Source organism: Drosophila teissieri, chromosome X (assembly GCF_016746235.2).
Source record: "Drosophila teissieri strain GT53w chromosome X, Prin_Dtei_1.1, whole genome shotgun sequence".
In the NCBI taxonomy this organism is placed as follows: domain Eukaryota; kingdom Metazoa; phylum Arthropoda; class Insecta; order Diptera; family Drosophilidae; genus Drosophila; species Drosophila teissieri.
The window spans coordinates 7,165,539-7,181,719 of record NC_053034.1 but is presented as its reverse complement, the minus strand read 5'-3'; the positions used below and the strand labels follow the sequence as shown (position 1 = coordinate 7,181,719).

The 16,181-nt window shown below is 44.8% G+C and overlaps 2 protein-coding genes across 2 annotated transcripts in view; one reads left to right on the top strand and one right to left on the bottom strand.

Annotated features, from left to right (window-relative positions):
• LOC122625010 (high affinity cGMP-specific 3',5'-cyclic phosphodiesterase 9A) overlaps positions 1-16,181 on the top strand; it is a 102,172-nt gene that overhangs the window by 79,655 nt on the left and 6,336 nt on the right. The window contains exons 5-7 of the mRNA XM_043804819.1: positions 5,188-5,513; positions 10,485-10,636; positions 10,702-10,809. Coding sequence (XP_043660754.1) covers positions 5,188-5,513; positions 10,485-10,636; positions 10,702-10,809 — 586 coding nt within the window. The remainder of the gene's footprint in view (positions 1-5,187; positions 5,514-10,484; positions 10,637-10,701; positions 10,810-16,181) is intronic.
• LOC122625012 (neprilysin-4) lies at positions 13,957-16,107 on the bottom strand. The gene has a single exon (XM_043804822.1). The coding sequence runs from the start codon at positions 16,044-16,046 to the stop codon at positions 14,058-14,060; it is 1,989 nt and encodes a 662-aa protein (XP_043660757.1). The 5' UTR covers positions 16,047-16,107; the 3' UTR covers positions 13,957-14,057.

The following is a 16,181-nucleotide window of genomic DNA, read 5'->3' as shown; positions in this document are numbered from 1 at the left end:
CTAATCTGTTTCTTGACATTGCCCCGCCCCCTTTTTTTCGGGGCTACACCGCCCACACATTTGGGGCTCCGTGGATTGTTGACGTGTCGCATTGTGGGCAAAATTTGTCATTTGTTGTGCGTTTAACATGCATATTGAATGGGCGTCCTGATAGAAGAACCGAGTCAACTGAACTGCCCATAAAAATGGGCGACTTGCAGAACACGTACGCACGACTCCGGGAGCATTGTGTTAAATAATTAATTACAATCCATTAATTAATTAGACAACGCAGCGGGGGTCATTAGGCTAAGCAGCGCCGCAAAAAAAAAAAAGAAAAGGGGCCAAAGGACCAGAGGACCAAAGGACACTGGCAGAACCTCAGGAAAAAAAAGTAAATTGAGGGGAGAAAAAAAAGGAACATTTGATACGACAGCTTGTACACATAATGCGGCCATAATCAACAGCACCATTTGTGCCTTTTTTCTGCCCTTTTTATTTTTTTACTTTTAATATTCTATCGAGGGTGGGCAGTACTCATATTTTATTGCCTGCTGCTAGGCGTGAAATTATCCCCACATAGTTTCATAATTAATGGCATACGGTGAAAGTGAATGTGAAAGTGAAAGTGAGTGTGCAAAAAGTCGGGGTTAGTTTTTGTTCATTCTATGCATTGATTTATATTCTCGGTGGCTTCTGCCAAATGAGTTTGCACCTTGACATTTGGAATTTGGCAGAAAGTTAACTGGCATTACCACAATCTCAGTTGTAAATCATTTAAGATACTAAAATCCATTGAAGTAGGTATATGAAGAATAAGATTAAACCATATCTTAGCTGTTATTCCAAAAATGCATTGAAGCATTGTAGTGAGGGAAAGATGTTTTTCAAGTGACTCCCGATTTATGATCTATTTTCTTAGCCTCGCAAGCACATTAAATATGAAGCAGATGTCGTGCATGAATTGAGTGACTTCAAAGCAACCATGAAAAGTGAAGAACTAGCTTAAATTTTTTGGCCAACACAACAATCATATTGAATCATATTCGAATGCAACGAATTGCTTGCCTGGGTTTGCCGACTGTCGACTATCTAATTTCATTCCCATCACATTGAATATTTATTAGGTTGACGGGAATACGTAACGTCCATTGTTCATTATGAATTCATGCGATGCATTTTCACCTGGACATTTCCTTAGTTTTGCAACCCGGCATTTTCCCGGCACTTCCCCTTCCCCCTGCCCCTTCCCCGTTGACAGTTTTGTATTTTTGGGCCAGGCATTTTCCACTTTTCCACTCAGCATCGCTCGCCTGTCAGATGGCATCGATTATGCATCAAAGCATAATTCAAACTGTCGCTTCGCTTAACGTTCGCCATGAAAATCAATTGCCAATTGGCTGGCCGGGTGAAATGCAGCATACTGCATGGTGCATACTGCATGGTGCATGGTGCATGGTGCATGTACTGAACTCCGCCGCCGATGAGAAACTTGCCGATCGAAGGCCGCAGCCAAGTAAAAACAATTGAATTATGGGCCCAGGCCAGGCGAATGTGCGTCACTTGACCAAACTGCTATGGGATGTTATTTTTTTTTGTGGGCAAAGGGGGGCAGAAGTGGGTGGCAATGGAGCGTCAGTCTGATAAATGACCATCATGAGGTGGTCCCCAACGAAATTGAGTGCAGCTGAGTGCCACATGGCGTATGCGCAATGTGAGAACAGGAAGAACGAGCCAAAGGACTAACATCGCCACCCACCATCCACCACCCACCAGCCACCAGCCACTGCAACAATTGCAATATTTGGCAGCAAATTTTATTGCCCGACTCGGCCCGGCACAAAATATCGAGTACATTTATCAAGTCCTCTGTGCAAACGGTGTGTGTGTCTCTGTGTGTGTGTGTGTGTCCGCCAGCAAATTGGCAAACGAAACTGTTGGCTTCTCGAAAAACAAGAGCTGAAAAAAACGCAAGCACAGTGCTTATTTTTTGTGCTTTTTTGCCACAGAATTTGCTGCAATTTGCGTTGCACTTGCCACAATTACTTTGATTGCTAATCAATTGCAAATTGGCCAGTCCTACTATCAATATGCATTACTCTTTGTCTGATTGTCACTTTGCCATCAATCATTGATTTTCCTATTGCAAGCGTGCGAAATATAATTGACAGCTTATATATATATTTTATACATATATTTGCATTTGCATCTGCGACAGTCTGTCTGTCTGTCTGTCGCACTGCCGGAAAATGCGGAAAATGCGAAAGGAAATATGCGAGATGCGAGGAAATAAGAGGGAAAGCCCAGTGACATTTCCAAATATTCATACTTGCATATTCCGATGCATCAATGTTGCATTGAAAGACACTCCTTTTCCGGCACAAAGGATTTCGGGTATAAGTCTCTGGCAGAACTCATCGATCAACCTGTCACCTGCCCTCGAGAATGGGAAATGCCGAATGGGAAAGGATGGCGAATGGGGCGGAGTGTGCCGGATATCGAAAAAATTTTAATTTAATTTCACATCCTGCACAAACAGAAGGGCAGAGCTTTATTTCCTTCTGGCAAAAGAGGCCAATGCTCACAGACAGTAGAAGCAGTTCTTTTCATAAATATTAGTTTAAATATAAATTGCTAGCCATGCAATCTGCGATCTGATATCAAATTTAATCAACGAATTCATTAATCACTGTTTCTGTTTCTCTGACTATGAATATAATTATTAATTATTTCAAAAATGAACTTTAATCTTATCATTTCTCTTTTGATTACCCCATCTTTGAGTCTCTTAGTTGTTTATGCGTCCTTGAAAGTTGGCAATTAGCTGCCGAGCAGCAGCCCAATTAGCCGATTAAATTACCAGTCAAATTTCCCATTACTCTCACACACAATCAGTCATGTTTTTTCGTTTTTTTTTTGCTTGTTTTGCTCTTGCTCATCAGCAGCATTTTCCTTGGCTGAATTTTCCACCCGAATCACCGCTCATCGTGTGTAATTATCGTCTGCGGACGGAGTTTCTGAGTCTCTCACTATCCATCTATTTCCCTGACCCCAGCCTCATTGTAAATCAATCTGTCAGTTAATAACGAAGCAACCTTCCATTACCCCTTTACCGCTTTACCCCTTTGCCCCTTCGCAGCGCCACTTTCTTCCACTTTCCCTTTTTCGTGTGCAAATAGAAAGGCGAACAAACAACAAGGACACTGCGAAAATAAATGTATCTGCCAGTTGAGATTCATGTTTTAAGAAAACCTCTCAATGCAAAATCCAAAAATATAATTTATATTTAAAATATTTATTTTTCGATACATTTGATGCTGTGATAAGAACGAAAGTACCTTTTGTGCTGCCCCTTTTTTCTAGCAGTGTCCTTGCTCTATACATACAGCATATCAGAAACGCGACGGCGGCTTAATTAAAAATTGTAAGTGGCAGTAAATTAATTATAACCGTTGCCCGCAAAGTGTTTGGCTTGCAGCACATGTGGGCGGTCGTCAGCAGGGGGAGGGGGCGTGGCATATCCACTACTTTGTGCCCCGCCGTGTCTATGTGTGTATCTGTGTGAGAGGTAGTGTCTGTGTGTGTGAGTAGGGGGTTGCACTTCAAAGGGAAGCGTTTTAATCAAATTTCGAAAAGTGGCACCGCTTGTGATGTGGGTGAAAACGAATAGAGGAAAACCTTCGGCTGCCGAAACAAGGAAAACGGAACGGGGGAAAACTGTCGGAAAAGTCAGCTCTCATTACAATGAGATCTTTGCAAATTCTGGCCCACATCCCTTCGCCTTTCCACACCCCCTCTTTAACTGGAAAAGTCGCTCGAATGAAAGCAGGAAGTGGAGGCAGGTAACTTGTCCCAAAAAGCGATCTATGTGCATAAACCATGTCCCATGTCCCGTGTTCCATGGTCCATGTATCTGGACCTGGACCTGGACCTGGACTGTGGCCCTCTAAATTGGAAATACGACAAATGAAAGGGGCCCATGGCGAAGAATGTCCTTTGATGGGGACTTTCCTTTGTCGTTCGATGGGAAGGAAGCAATGCTGAAATCACTCGGGAACGCCATGCTAAATTCCCAATAAACTCAAATCGTACATTGGCCAGGCTTAAAGGTTTAAAGCGAACTTCAGGTGCAGTAAAAGATACTTGAAATAATATCAAGGTAATTGTAAAAGGGGCACAAGTTTTGCAGACTCATTAATATGCATACTTGCTACAATTTCGATACAACCACTAACCGAGTTTGGCCTCCGAAACCGAAAATAAAAGCATAGAAATATAAGGAACAAAAACACAAAAAAAAAGGACTGCTGGCCAACTTCATTAGGCGTCGAAAACATGAAGGCTAGTTCATTTTCATTTCGCTCTCAAGGGTGAGCAAGGGGCGCAATCATAAAATGTTTTGATTCATTTGCAAGCTAAATTGAGGCAAAGCATTTCAACTTTTCCTGGATCGCACCTGGCCCGAGGCCGACGGCGTGGGCGTTGGCGTTACAGAGGATGCTGGGGGCGTGGCAGCTTCCGCCGGTGAAGGCGAACTATCTGGCACAGGTCCACAGGTCCGCAGGTTCACAGGTTCGGTCGGTGCTTCATTTTCAGCCATTGAAGCGTGCCACCGATTGAAAATTTAATTTCCCGCCTATGGCGTTGAAATAAAAACAAAAAACCAGTTGGGGGGAAAAATACAAAAACATAAACAAAAACAAGGAAAAACAAGGAAAAAACGAAGAGTGCCCAACCTCAACTTTAGAATGAGGGAAAAAAGGGAGAAAAGGAAGCTGTGCCACCGGTTTAGACCAGGCCAATGTATTTCCGTTCATATTCGAGTCCGGCAAGTGGATTGTGATTTTGATTTGGACTTGGATCTGGTTCTGGATCTGCACTTGGCCTGGACTTATTTGCAATAATCCAAATTGCCATGGGTCGAATCGTTAGACTGTATTTCCTGTTTCCACTGCCTAATTTACTTATTGAACTGAACCGCCGAGCAGGTGGACACGTTTCCATTGGACTCGAAGTTTGTTTGGGGCAAAATAAGTGTGGACAAATCTTGAATGTTGTATAGAACATAAATCCGTTCGCTCTGATTTCCATACTCTGCTACTTTCATTTTTCGAGAAAACTAAGTAATCTAAGCGATTTTCGTTGTAAAAAGCACATTTTGTTTGAAAATGAAACTTCCGGCTGATGCAAGTTATCCTTTAATCGCAGGTCTCTCCAAGCGACCGCTGGGCCCGCCGCATCGTAAAAGCAGTCTACCAAAGCATCAGGAGGTGAAGCGCCGCTTTCTGGAAATTTGTGATACGACCTTCTCGGAGGAGGTGAGGGCCGCCCTCCGCCTGCCGGCCTTCGATTCGTACGAGTGGAGCGATGCCGACGTCATCCACCTCATGCAGACCATGTTCGTGGAGCTGGGCTTCATCGAGAAGTTCAGCATTCCGGTGGACACGCTGCGCGAGTGGCTCTACGAGGTCTACAAGCACTACAACGAGGTGCCCTTCCACAACTTTCGGCACTGCTTCTGCGTTGCCCAAATGGTGAGCTAAACTCCATATATACTCTATACTATAATATAATATATATCAGTTCAGACATCTTTATAAACCTTAAGCTCTTACTTTCTGTGCTACAATTTAAGTTTCCCTTGATTATGAGCAACCAAATATGTATGTATGTGTATTCTTCTACAATGAAGAGCTGGTATATTTGTATATATGGAATATTTTTGCAAGCAAGTGAAAATTCCTTGGAGTGAAATCGGATATGCGCTGTAGTTTTCCCCTAATGGCCTTTCCTTGGGCCATACACGTTGTGATCTAATATATAATATTACACAACCCCCCACCACCGCGAGCCGATTCGTGTCGCAAATTATTAATAAAATACTCGAACGTAGCTGGCATAGAAATAATAGATGCAGAGCACTAATAAATGCATGTAGAATGTGTGTGTAGATGTGTGTGTGCGAACAGACAGAACTTGCAATCGATATAATGTGGGAATTTTTATAAGGCGCACATAAGTACTGCTATATTCCATATCTGAATCTCGCGGACTGTATCCGGTGTCTGTATCTGTGTGACTGTATCTGTGTGAGTGTATCTGTGTGATTGTATCTGTGTGACTGTATCTGTGTGACTGTGTCTGTGTGACTGTGTCTGTGTGCGTGTCGCTTTGTCATTGTGTGGGTGCCAACAATGAGCGGCGCCCAGTTGTTGCAATGCAAAAATAAACCAAAGCGCCAAAGGGCAATTCACCCAAAACGCTCACACACACAAACACACGTACACACACAAACACACGTACACACACACAAACACACGTACGCACACACAAACACAGGAGATACGTGTGAATGCCTGTGAGTGCGAAATGTGGCTTAGAGCAGGACCTATTTTTAGCTGCCAAGATTCGTCCAAGATACGAAAGATACGAAGAATTTGTTTCTCTTTTTTAAATGGAAAGCCCGTGTGGCAGGAAGTGAGAGGTGCGCGGTAAGAGGCGAGTGGCAAAGGAAAGACCGAGTGACTGGTCACTCACCCAGTACTGTCCAAAAAAAAACCACCCATTTCCAGCCCAAAAAAACACAGAACAGAAAAAAAAGAAGCCTCCTCCCCAACCGAGCACTTAGAACAGCGACCCACTTGGCTGCTGCTCAAGTGCCAGCGGAACATATTTTGCCGTAACCTACATTTTTGGCAAATGAAAGTTGCCGGCTGTTGTTGCATCTTCTGCAGCGCGCTCCTTTCATTTTACTTGCCCCAAAATGCATACCCTATTATGCATTATACGTGGGCATAACCCACAAGCTAGAAAACTGGCATAATAGTTTATTCCTACTTTTTCCAATTTCAATTACATGTTTAATCTGCAAGTAGAGTACATCCCATTTTCACTACTCCATCACCTTAAAATGCAGCTTATTTTGCTTTCTTTTGAGGTCTCCTTTCACTTCTCGTGTAACATAAATAGCAGAAATAAATAGCTGAAATAAATTCAAATGCATTGTCACTCCAAGCTTATTTCAATGGCAAACTTTGCCATCAAGCGCTGCACTTAGTCGATCTCCACTGTAGCAGTAACTTTTGAAGGAACTAAGACAAAGACACACACACACAACAGGGAAAGAAAAAAACAACAAGAAAAGCGAAACGAAAACTTTAATAAATTATTTTTGCAGGCAACAAAGGCTAACAGGTAAAGGGCGGGTAAGAAGGGCGTGGGCGTGGCAACAGCGCTAGACTGCAAGCTGAAGTCAACAATATGGGAGCGACGGAGGGGGGTGAGGGGGGAAGGGTGGCGAAGGAGGACAATAGGACGACAGAAAGTCAGATAGTCGAGGCATCAAGTATACGCACGGTTGCCCCATTGCAAAATTGCTGCCACAAGCGCAACTATGACAATCGCATTATTATTTCTCCGCCGTTGTTGCTGTTAAATATGTTTGCCATAAACCGCATTATGTGCCAGACAAAAACAACAACAAAAACACAAGAATGCTACAAAAAAAAGCAAAAAAAAAAAAGGGGAAAAAAATAGAAGAAGACGAAGAAAAAAAAAACCATGGCCACGCAAACACAAACATGGGGGAGCGCCCATTGTCATCGTGCCCGTCATCATCGGTGGCCAACTCATTGCCGTTCCCACCTGCGCCCCACCTGTGTGCACTATTTTTATGATTGTCCTGGCCGCGTAACGGTATTGCACTTTGCACTGACCGAAGGACACTTGCCGCAGTCACTTTGGGCCACGAAAAAACTACCCAATTGCCGAGGATTTAAACATCCACTGCACATGGTTTTCTGGCTGCATTAACCTTGCAAAAGTAATTCACTTTTTTCCAGCTTATTTTATTTTCGATTTCTAAATATGTTCTTGGTTTATTTTGCAAATAAAACGAGCAAAGTGAATCAATTCTTTGGTGGTCATCAAAATCCTATTAAAATCATAAACCTTTATTGGTTTTGAACACAAAAAAGAGAGTGTTTTAGTTATTTGACTTTAAATCGAAAAGCTGCGACTAATAATTGTAAATAATCGTATGTTTGTGTGTGGCAATGACGCAAAAAAAGCAAAAAAAGCTGTTGGCAAAATTCCTTGTTAAATATGGCATACGAATCGATGGCAGAATGTTTGAATTTCGAACTCCGGCCAGCACTTTTTACCCACCCCACCCCATCCCCTATTCATTTTTATAGCTTTCCAACGATCCATATGCGCTGTTGCGTATTTTACAATTCAATGGGGACGGCCATTTGCATAGGCGGGTTTTGGCCATCGGCACACTTGCGGTTGCAAAAATAGCAACAAACTTAGGTAAAACCAACAGCAGTTGGTCAAATATAATGTGGCGTCTTCTAAATGTCTAAATATGATATTGAAATGAATCTTGATAATAGTTTTCATTGCAATTGAATGTCATACATGCGCTGGGTTTCTTCAGCGTGATTGTTGATTTTTGCACTGCTCTATTATTGCCACTTGCCGCAGCTGTGAGTGCTTGTTAGGGGGCATATGTGTGTGTGCGTGTGTGTGTGCGTGTGAGGACCTAAAAGCCGTTTGCAGGACATGACAGTCAAGCCGTTAAGCGGCTTTCGCCCCAACTACAAACAGGCGAACAAAAACTGCTGAGCATTAAGGCAGCGGCAAGAGCGTAAATTTAAATTATTGAACCGAAGCCGCCGAAAAGCGACTGGTGGCTTGTACTCCTTGTTTTTTTTTGTTTTTTATTCTGTTCTCTGTTTGTTGTTTTCTTTTTTATTCGTTGCCCCTATTTTCCCGGCGAGAATTTAGCCGCCGCTGCCCCGCAAACGCAAAGGGGGCGTGACCGAACACACTTTGACTAATTTCCATTGGCTGCACTTTTCATCTGACGCTGCAGTTGATTTCCTTGGTGTATTTTTGCCACTATCCGCTGAAAAGTTTGCCAACAAGCAGAAAATGCACCACCCTTGGGAGTTGGAATAGTGTGGGTGGTGGGTGGTGGATGGTGGGTGGTGGGTGGTTGGTTTGAGTGGGTTGTTAGTTGTCTGCGTCTGTTTGTTGACAATGAATTTAGATAAACTTGCGAAATTCGAAACGCAAACAGCATTTGCATTTGCATAAATTTATAGCAGCACCACCACTCCCTCCCCCTGCGCCCACGCTTTGTCTCCCAGAGAGATTTTGTTTTCACACCATATCCCTGCATACATATAGACTCCATATATATATGTATAGATATGTATAGATATATATGCATATCGCATAGCCCTCGCTCTTTCACAATTTCGATCCCCGGCCCCTTTCACTCGCACTTAATGCCAAAGTAAACGCAATGGCGGCGAAAGTTGTGCAACAACTTTTACGTCCAGAGACCCCAAAGTCTCACCTCTTTGGCCACCCAACCCCCTCTTTGGATGGGGCACACACCCCTCTCCTTTCCCCTTCCATCCCCCCCTCCACCTTGCAACTTTAGTGCAAAGAGCTGAGTAAAGTTTGCGCTGCTTTCGCATTTCGAAGAGCTTCAATTGAACGCTGTTGAAATTCCTCGAGGGTCTCCGTCGCCCAGTCATCTTCATTTGCAGCCAGCGCTTTGCAGCTCCGAAAGGACAGGGAGCTCGAGAATGCACGGATGGGACTAGAAGTTACCCAATCAATCAGAAGCGAAGTACTGGACCACAAAAATAAGTACTACAATCTGTAATCTCTATCAGTGAAAAAAGTCGGAATGAATCTGTGAATCTGTGTCTTTGGTGAACAAACGATGGTGTTGCATACTTGTAAACCCTTTTCAATATCTGGATTAAGTATGGCCTTTTCATTAATCTTGCGCAAACACAAAACGCCCTGCCGCTTGCCCAGCATACAGGGTATCAAAAAAGGGGTTAAGTGTGGCAGGAGTGTGGGTTTGGGGCAGGTCCTTCTACTGGTAATTGCAAGGGTTTCGCTGCAGACAAATTAAGTTGGCACAAAGCAGGGAGCAGGGGAGCATGAGGTTCGAGGTGCGACAGGAGCAAACGATAAAGGTTATAGACGGTGGATCGGATTAAATAGGTGGAAAAATGGTTAAATGCCAGGCAGCTTTAAGCCAGCCACCTTACCTTACCTTACCTTCGCTTAGCTTAGCTTACCTCACCTGTCTAACCTCGAGCGGATAAGTTTAAATGTTAAATTGCCAGGACTAATTGGCCGCATCAAGATAAATGGCTAGATCGATGATGCTCGAGGGCCAGATGATGCGCTGCATCCTTGCGAGGGAAGCAGACAACTGGTTTTCGCTTACAAATTCAATGGGGGAAAACAGAAAGCTGTATAATTAGCCGGGCGGGGGAATAATGAAGCTATTAAGTACAGCAACTTTTTAGTTTGGGTTGTAAAACAATTAAATAGCTTACTTCGAACTCTATGAATCAGAATGTATGCATAGATTAGAGATATAAGATATATATACAAAATCAGTACATTTTCTTTAGCTCAATATTCTTGTTTCTATATATACCATTATCATTAATCATTGTGCTTTTCAGATGTATGCCATAACGCGCCAGGCGAACTTGCTGAGTCGCCTGGGCGATCTAGAGTGTCTGATCCTGTTGGTGTCCTGCATTTGCCACGACCTCGACCATCCTGGCTACAATAACATCTACCAGATCAATGCCCGCACCGAGCTGGCTCTCAGGTGAGTTAATCCGCTGTGGATTTGTAAATATATGCATATATCTACATTTATATTTTCATTTGCAGATACAATGACATCTCGCCGCTGGAGAACCACCATTGTTCGATAGCGTTCCGCCTGCTGGAGCATCCCGAGTGCAATATATTCAAGAACTTCAGCCGCGACACCTTCAAGTGAGTTTCAGCTCGATTTAAGGTCCTATTTGCCCGGGGATTCGGTTCGGTGGCTTTGGGTCAATTAATTGCCAAGCATCCACTTTATGCGCGGCACGTACCGAATGACATTGCATTAAACGCTCGCCCCATTGCCGTGGTAATTAACAGCTACCAGCTTCCAGCTACCAGCTACCCAGCTGCCCAGCTACCAGCTACCCAGCTGCACTGCATCCAACGCCACAACGCCCATCTCCAATTTCCCAGCACCCACAGCGAACGCCAGCGCCACCCCACTTGACCTCCATCGCCCACCGCCCACCGCCCATTGTCCTGACCCAATCTGAAATCCATGCCAAGGCACGACTGCGAAATCCATTGATTTAATATTTAAAGAGCGCAAAACTGAGCAATTCTGTGGCGCCAGCAAAGCTGATGAACGAATGATACCCCTTATATATTAGGCAAACCAAAACAAGGCAATTTTTAGTTTTAAATAGGAATTTGCACATTTTGCATTATTTTGCATAATTCTAGTCATAGAATTATAGACTTTGCAACTTTGAAAAATCTATATACCCCACGGAAGTGCATTCGGTTTTAAAAATAAGTATCGCGAAAAGTAAAAAAAGTTGCAGCAGAAGAAGAAAAGCGTAGTTTTCTACGGAATGTTCATGCAGCTATTGTTGTTTTTCCATTGGTTTTCCCTGGTTTCCCTGGTTTCGCTGGGTTTTTGCTGGATTTCCCACGGTTTTCCGCTTACAATATGCAGCCTGGCTGGAATCGAATGAAGATTAAGCTGTAATTGGCCCGTACACGACATAATCCCAGTGTTCAGCGCGTCGCTTATAACTTAACTTAATGCGAGAGAAAGCGCCAATCGAGTGCAATTGAAGTCCATCGAACGCACAATTGCCATTGAGCAGCCATCGATTTATCGAGTAATTAATATAAATCTCTCACGGTTTCGTTTGCTTAAAATGTCAGTTCAAATTTATGTTGTGTGCGTAACACTGCAGTTAAGAGCAGCTTGCAACAACCCTAAAGTATCTTTATACATTTAACAATTCAAACGAAATCGTTAGTTGTGCATATGAAATGTAAATGTTATGTTATACTTATTAGCATGCTGTTTCTACAAGTTCAAAGACTTTCACCTTATTAACGCTTATCCAATCACTTCTTTTAAGCAGTTTCGATTAGCTAATGAAAATGGCGAGGAAGAGCGCCATGTTTGCTTTCCGCAGATTATACGTTTATATAATAAAGCTATTTGATGGCTTAGCGAAGCATTTTCCGCGCTTAACTGTTAAACTGACCCCCCGCAACTGGCTTTTCGCATTCTAAACTCACTTGCCATCCTTGCCACTTTCCCCACTTTCCGCACTTTCCCCGCTTTCCGCACTTTCCCAAGTTTCCCGCATTTTCCTGCCATCCACTCCACGGCTTTTCTTGCAATTTCATTTATTCTGCGTAATTTTTTCTTTACTCCGCATTCATTGCATGCATTTTATATTGGAAAATATTCCACAAACACTAATTAAGTGGATTAGCCGGCGAAATGCTTTGCCACGACTTTGACTTGCATGGAGAGAAGATGTGCGTGTGGAAAGTGTGGAAAATCGCGAGAAAATGCGGGATAGTGGATACGGGATTGTTGCTATTGCGAAATGAAAAACGGGAGGCTGGCTGGCTGGCATCAAACTTCATCATCATCATCATCGCCAATCACAGCAGTCATCATGAACAAGGAACGCAATCAAGGGAAAGCCGCGCCCTTGACAACATAATCGCCTGCCGCCCTCTAACACACATTATCCACCCACTTTTCCACATTTTCCCACATTTTGCCGCATTTTTACCCCCTTTTGCTTGGCAAGTTTGTGTGCATAAACTATTGGATACTTTTGGGAGTTTTTGATGGTGAAACTTGTTGGCAAATGCACACAATATGCCAGCCATCATCAGACGAGTGGGTGGTTAAAGCGGGCGGAAAATGCGTGGGTGGCAAAGTGGGTGGTGTAACGTGGGTGGTGAAAAGCGAGTGAAAAGCGGTTGGGGAATCGATGTGTGGCCCTTGCCAAGCATCCGTAGACAGTTGTCGTTGCGATTAGTAAGCATGATTATTACCAGAGAATTGCTTGGCATGTGCATAAATTTGGCCATTGTTCCTGGAATATCCAAGCAAATAAGTAAATATTATTATTCCATTTGCCTCGGCAATAACAAGTCAGACCGCTGAGAATTATCTCCAATTCGAATGCTGCAATTCGTGTAACGAACTAATATCTGCAGTTTCGAAAATGCATTCTTCTCTCCTATTAGGGAAATACAAAACAACTATTAGTTGGTTAATAATAACTACCTATTAGTTACTTAGGCCAGGAAAATAGTTTTTCACAGCACATTTGCTGGGATTAATGAATTGGATATCTGCAATTTAATTAACACATTTGCTTGAAGTAATGAAAAACAGATTGCGAATAAATCATTAGGCAAACTTACGTAGCAGCATATGTACATGGTATTAAAATGAAGGTAATTTGATTTAACAACTGCATTAATCACTACTTAATTGCATCACTGTAATAAGCTACAGCGCAGGTAAAGTGTATTTACATTCATAAACCGATTTCATTTCAAAGCAATAATGGCAAATATTTGAACACCTGCCAAATTCTTCGTATTTTGTTGCATATTGTGGGGCTGATTCTTTATTTATATGCTGCTCTGGTGTATGTGCATGTGTGTGAGTTCCCAAGTGGGCGTTACAGGTGTGGTAGGCGTGGCATTTTGCAAAAAACAAACTCAACTGCGCGTGGTTGCATTTCATTGGATTGTGGCCAAACTCCAATTTCGCAAAAAAACGAAAAAAAAAAATGGCTACACTTGTGTGTACATGTAAAAAGGTGGCTGAAAAGTCGATGATGGCAATTGCAGAACAACAAAAAAACAATAAGTGCCTGAAGTGCAATATCAGACAAATAACAACAGAAATAATTAAATTTACATTGACCAGCGGCTTTACGTGGAAAACATGGCACTTCTATTGATTATAAAAACATGCTTGCATATCAGAGTTTTTACATTCGTACATGATTGCTACATGATTGCCATAGATCATACATAATCATTTATAATTTCTATAAAAATGAAGACAAGTTGCCATTGTTTCTCGTTACTTTCGGGCTACAGTCTAATTTATTGCTGTGTCGATTAGTTTATAACATTAAAACATCAGTTTAAACTAGAGATTGGACATTGGAGCGTCACCAAATGCGGCACTTGTCGATGGGATTCATGTCGCTGCTGGCCTTGCACTGGAAGGTGTCGCCGAACTCCGGCATGTTGCCGAGCACATTATTAACCCGCTCCGCGTGTCCGGCATGTCGACTCAGGCCACCCGCCGCACTGGCCACCGTGCCACACCAGTTCTGGGCAAAGGCCACGAAGAAGGTGCGCAAATTGGGGGCGCCGCCACTGCGACGGCGATATGTGTCGAGGGCCAGGCGAAGACCCTCCGTATCGGCGATGTTCTCGTTGACGGTTAGCGTGGCATTACTGTACCGTTCGCCCAAATAGCAGCCGGCTCGCAGGCTAAAGCGTATAATCGCCCTGGCCGGCCACTGGCCATTGGCCAACTGGCCGGTGGCATCGTAATTAAGGCCATCGTAGTCGAAGGCGTGCACCATTTCGTGGGCCAGGATGTAGCCCAATCCGGCGGACAGTTTGGCCAACGCGTCCGCCTCCTTGGAGCACTGCTGCTGGATGAGGGGCGTGGCCAGCAGGCCGAGCGGCAACTCAATGCGATTCAACTTGAGGCGATAGTAGGCATTCACGGACAGCGGATCCGCTGGCGCCGAGGTCACCGGCTCGCCGAAAACCTGCCGGAATTCCAATTTGGCCTGGCTAAGTGACAACTGCAATACGTTCTCATCACAATTGCCGCGCAGCATTGCCGGCAGATTGAGATTGGGAGTGGAAGTGGGTTCCTGCAGACGAGGCGTTAGCAATCGCATGGCCCTCAGTTTATCACGAGCCAAGTTTCGGGTGACCACATCGTCGTGGAAGACCTCCGTCTCATTCAGCACCAACTCGAATTGCTGCTTCAGATCGCGAAAGAGCACGGCTATCTGCTGTATGGCCGTGTCATACACATCCTGATACGCGTCACCCAGCACCAACTGCATTTGCAGGCGTCCCAGCTGCCCGGGCATTAGTTTCCTCAACTGTTCCAGGCAGTGTTCCCGCTGGCTGCTCAGCTTCTCGTCGTCGTGCAGTCGCAATTCAAAGTGTGCGGGCAACTGCAGCAGCAGCCACGTGGACATGATCGTGGGATCCAGCGTGTGCTCCGCCAGTAATCTCTGCAGACCCTGCAGATAGTCCACATCCGCCACCAGCAGCAGGCTCGTGGCATCCCAATCGATGCCCTGCAGGATCGTCTCAAAGTATCTTCTCAACTCCAAGCCGGGCAGCTGCTGCTCCAAATCCCTGAGGCTCTCGGGCCTGCGCAGCACCAACGTCTGCTCCTCCTCGCTGGGCAACAGCTTCTGCAGACTCTTCTCGAATGCAACCAGCTTCTCGGCCAGCAGCGCAGCTCTACGCACTCGCAGGCCCAGCTCCAGCAGCAAAACCTTCAGATAGCGCTGATACAGGAACTCATTCAGCTCATCATCGCGGCCCAGCAGCTCGAACTTGGGTGGCAGCAGGTAGAAGATCCGCTGATCCGCCGACTGCCAGTTGTCCAGCACCAGGAGTCTCCAAAAACCCTGAGCTCCGTACCTGCGCAGGCCGGCATTGGCCAGCACCCAATCGAAGGAGCCGGTATTGTTGGTCAGCAGCGGGAAGTTGGCCCCAGTTTGTGCCAGTGCATCGGTGTAGGTCCTTATCGACTGGCCACTCGACAAGCAGCTCCTGTAGAATGTGGCCAACTCGTTGATTGCCAGGCTGCTAGAGGAGGTTGCGGTGCTGGAGGTGTTGGAGAAGGTTAAGGTGCTGACGGGTGGGGATTCCTCTAGAGATCGGATGAGCTGCAGCTTTAGATTTGCCACCCACTTGGATCGCATGTCATGGGCACCCAGAGTGCGCTGCGAAGTGCTCGCATACCAATTTCCGCAGGCATGCTGATGAAAATTCTCGCACGGCTTCTCCTCCGCATCCATGTCGTGCTCCAACTGCAGCTGGCAGTCCTGGGATGCCACCAGTTGCAGCAGCATTACGACCAGGATCAGCCAGGTGATCGAAAATGGTGCCTTCATTGCAATAGCAGCAGCAGCTCACTTCCACTTACAGCGACGTTTGTTTACTGACTTCCTCTCCCGCGAGTCCAAGTTCTAATCCGAATCCGAATCCCAATCCGCAGCCCAAGTCCGGTGCGCTGATAAGCCGCCGAT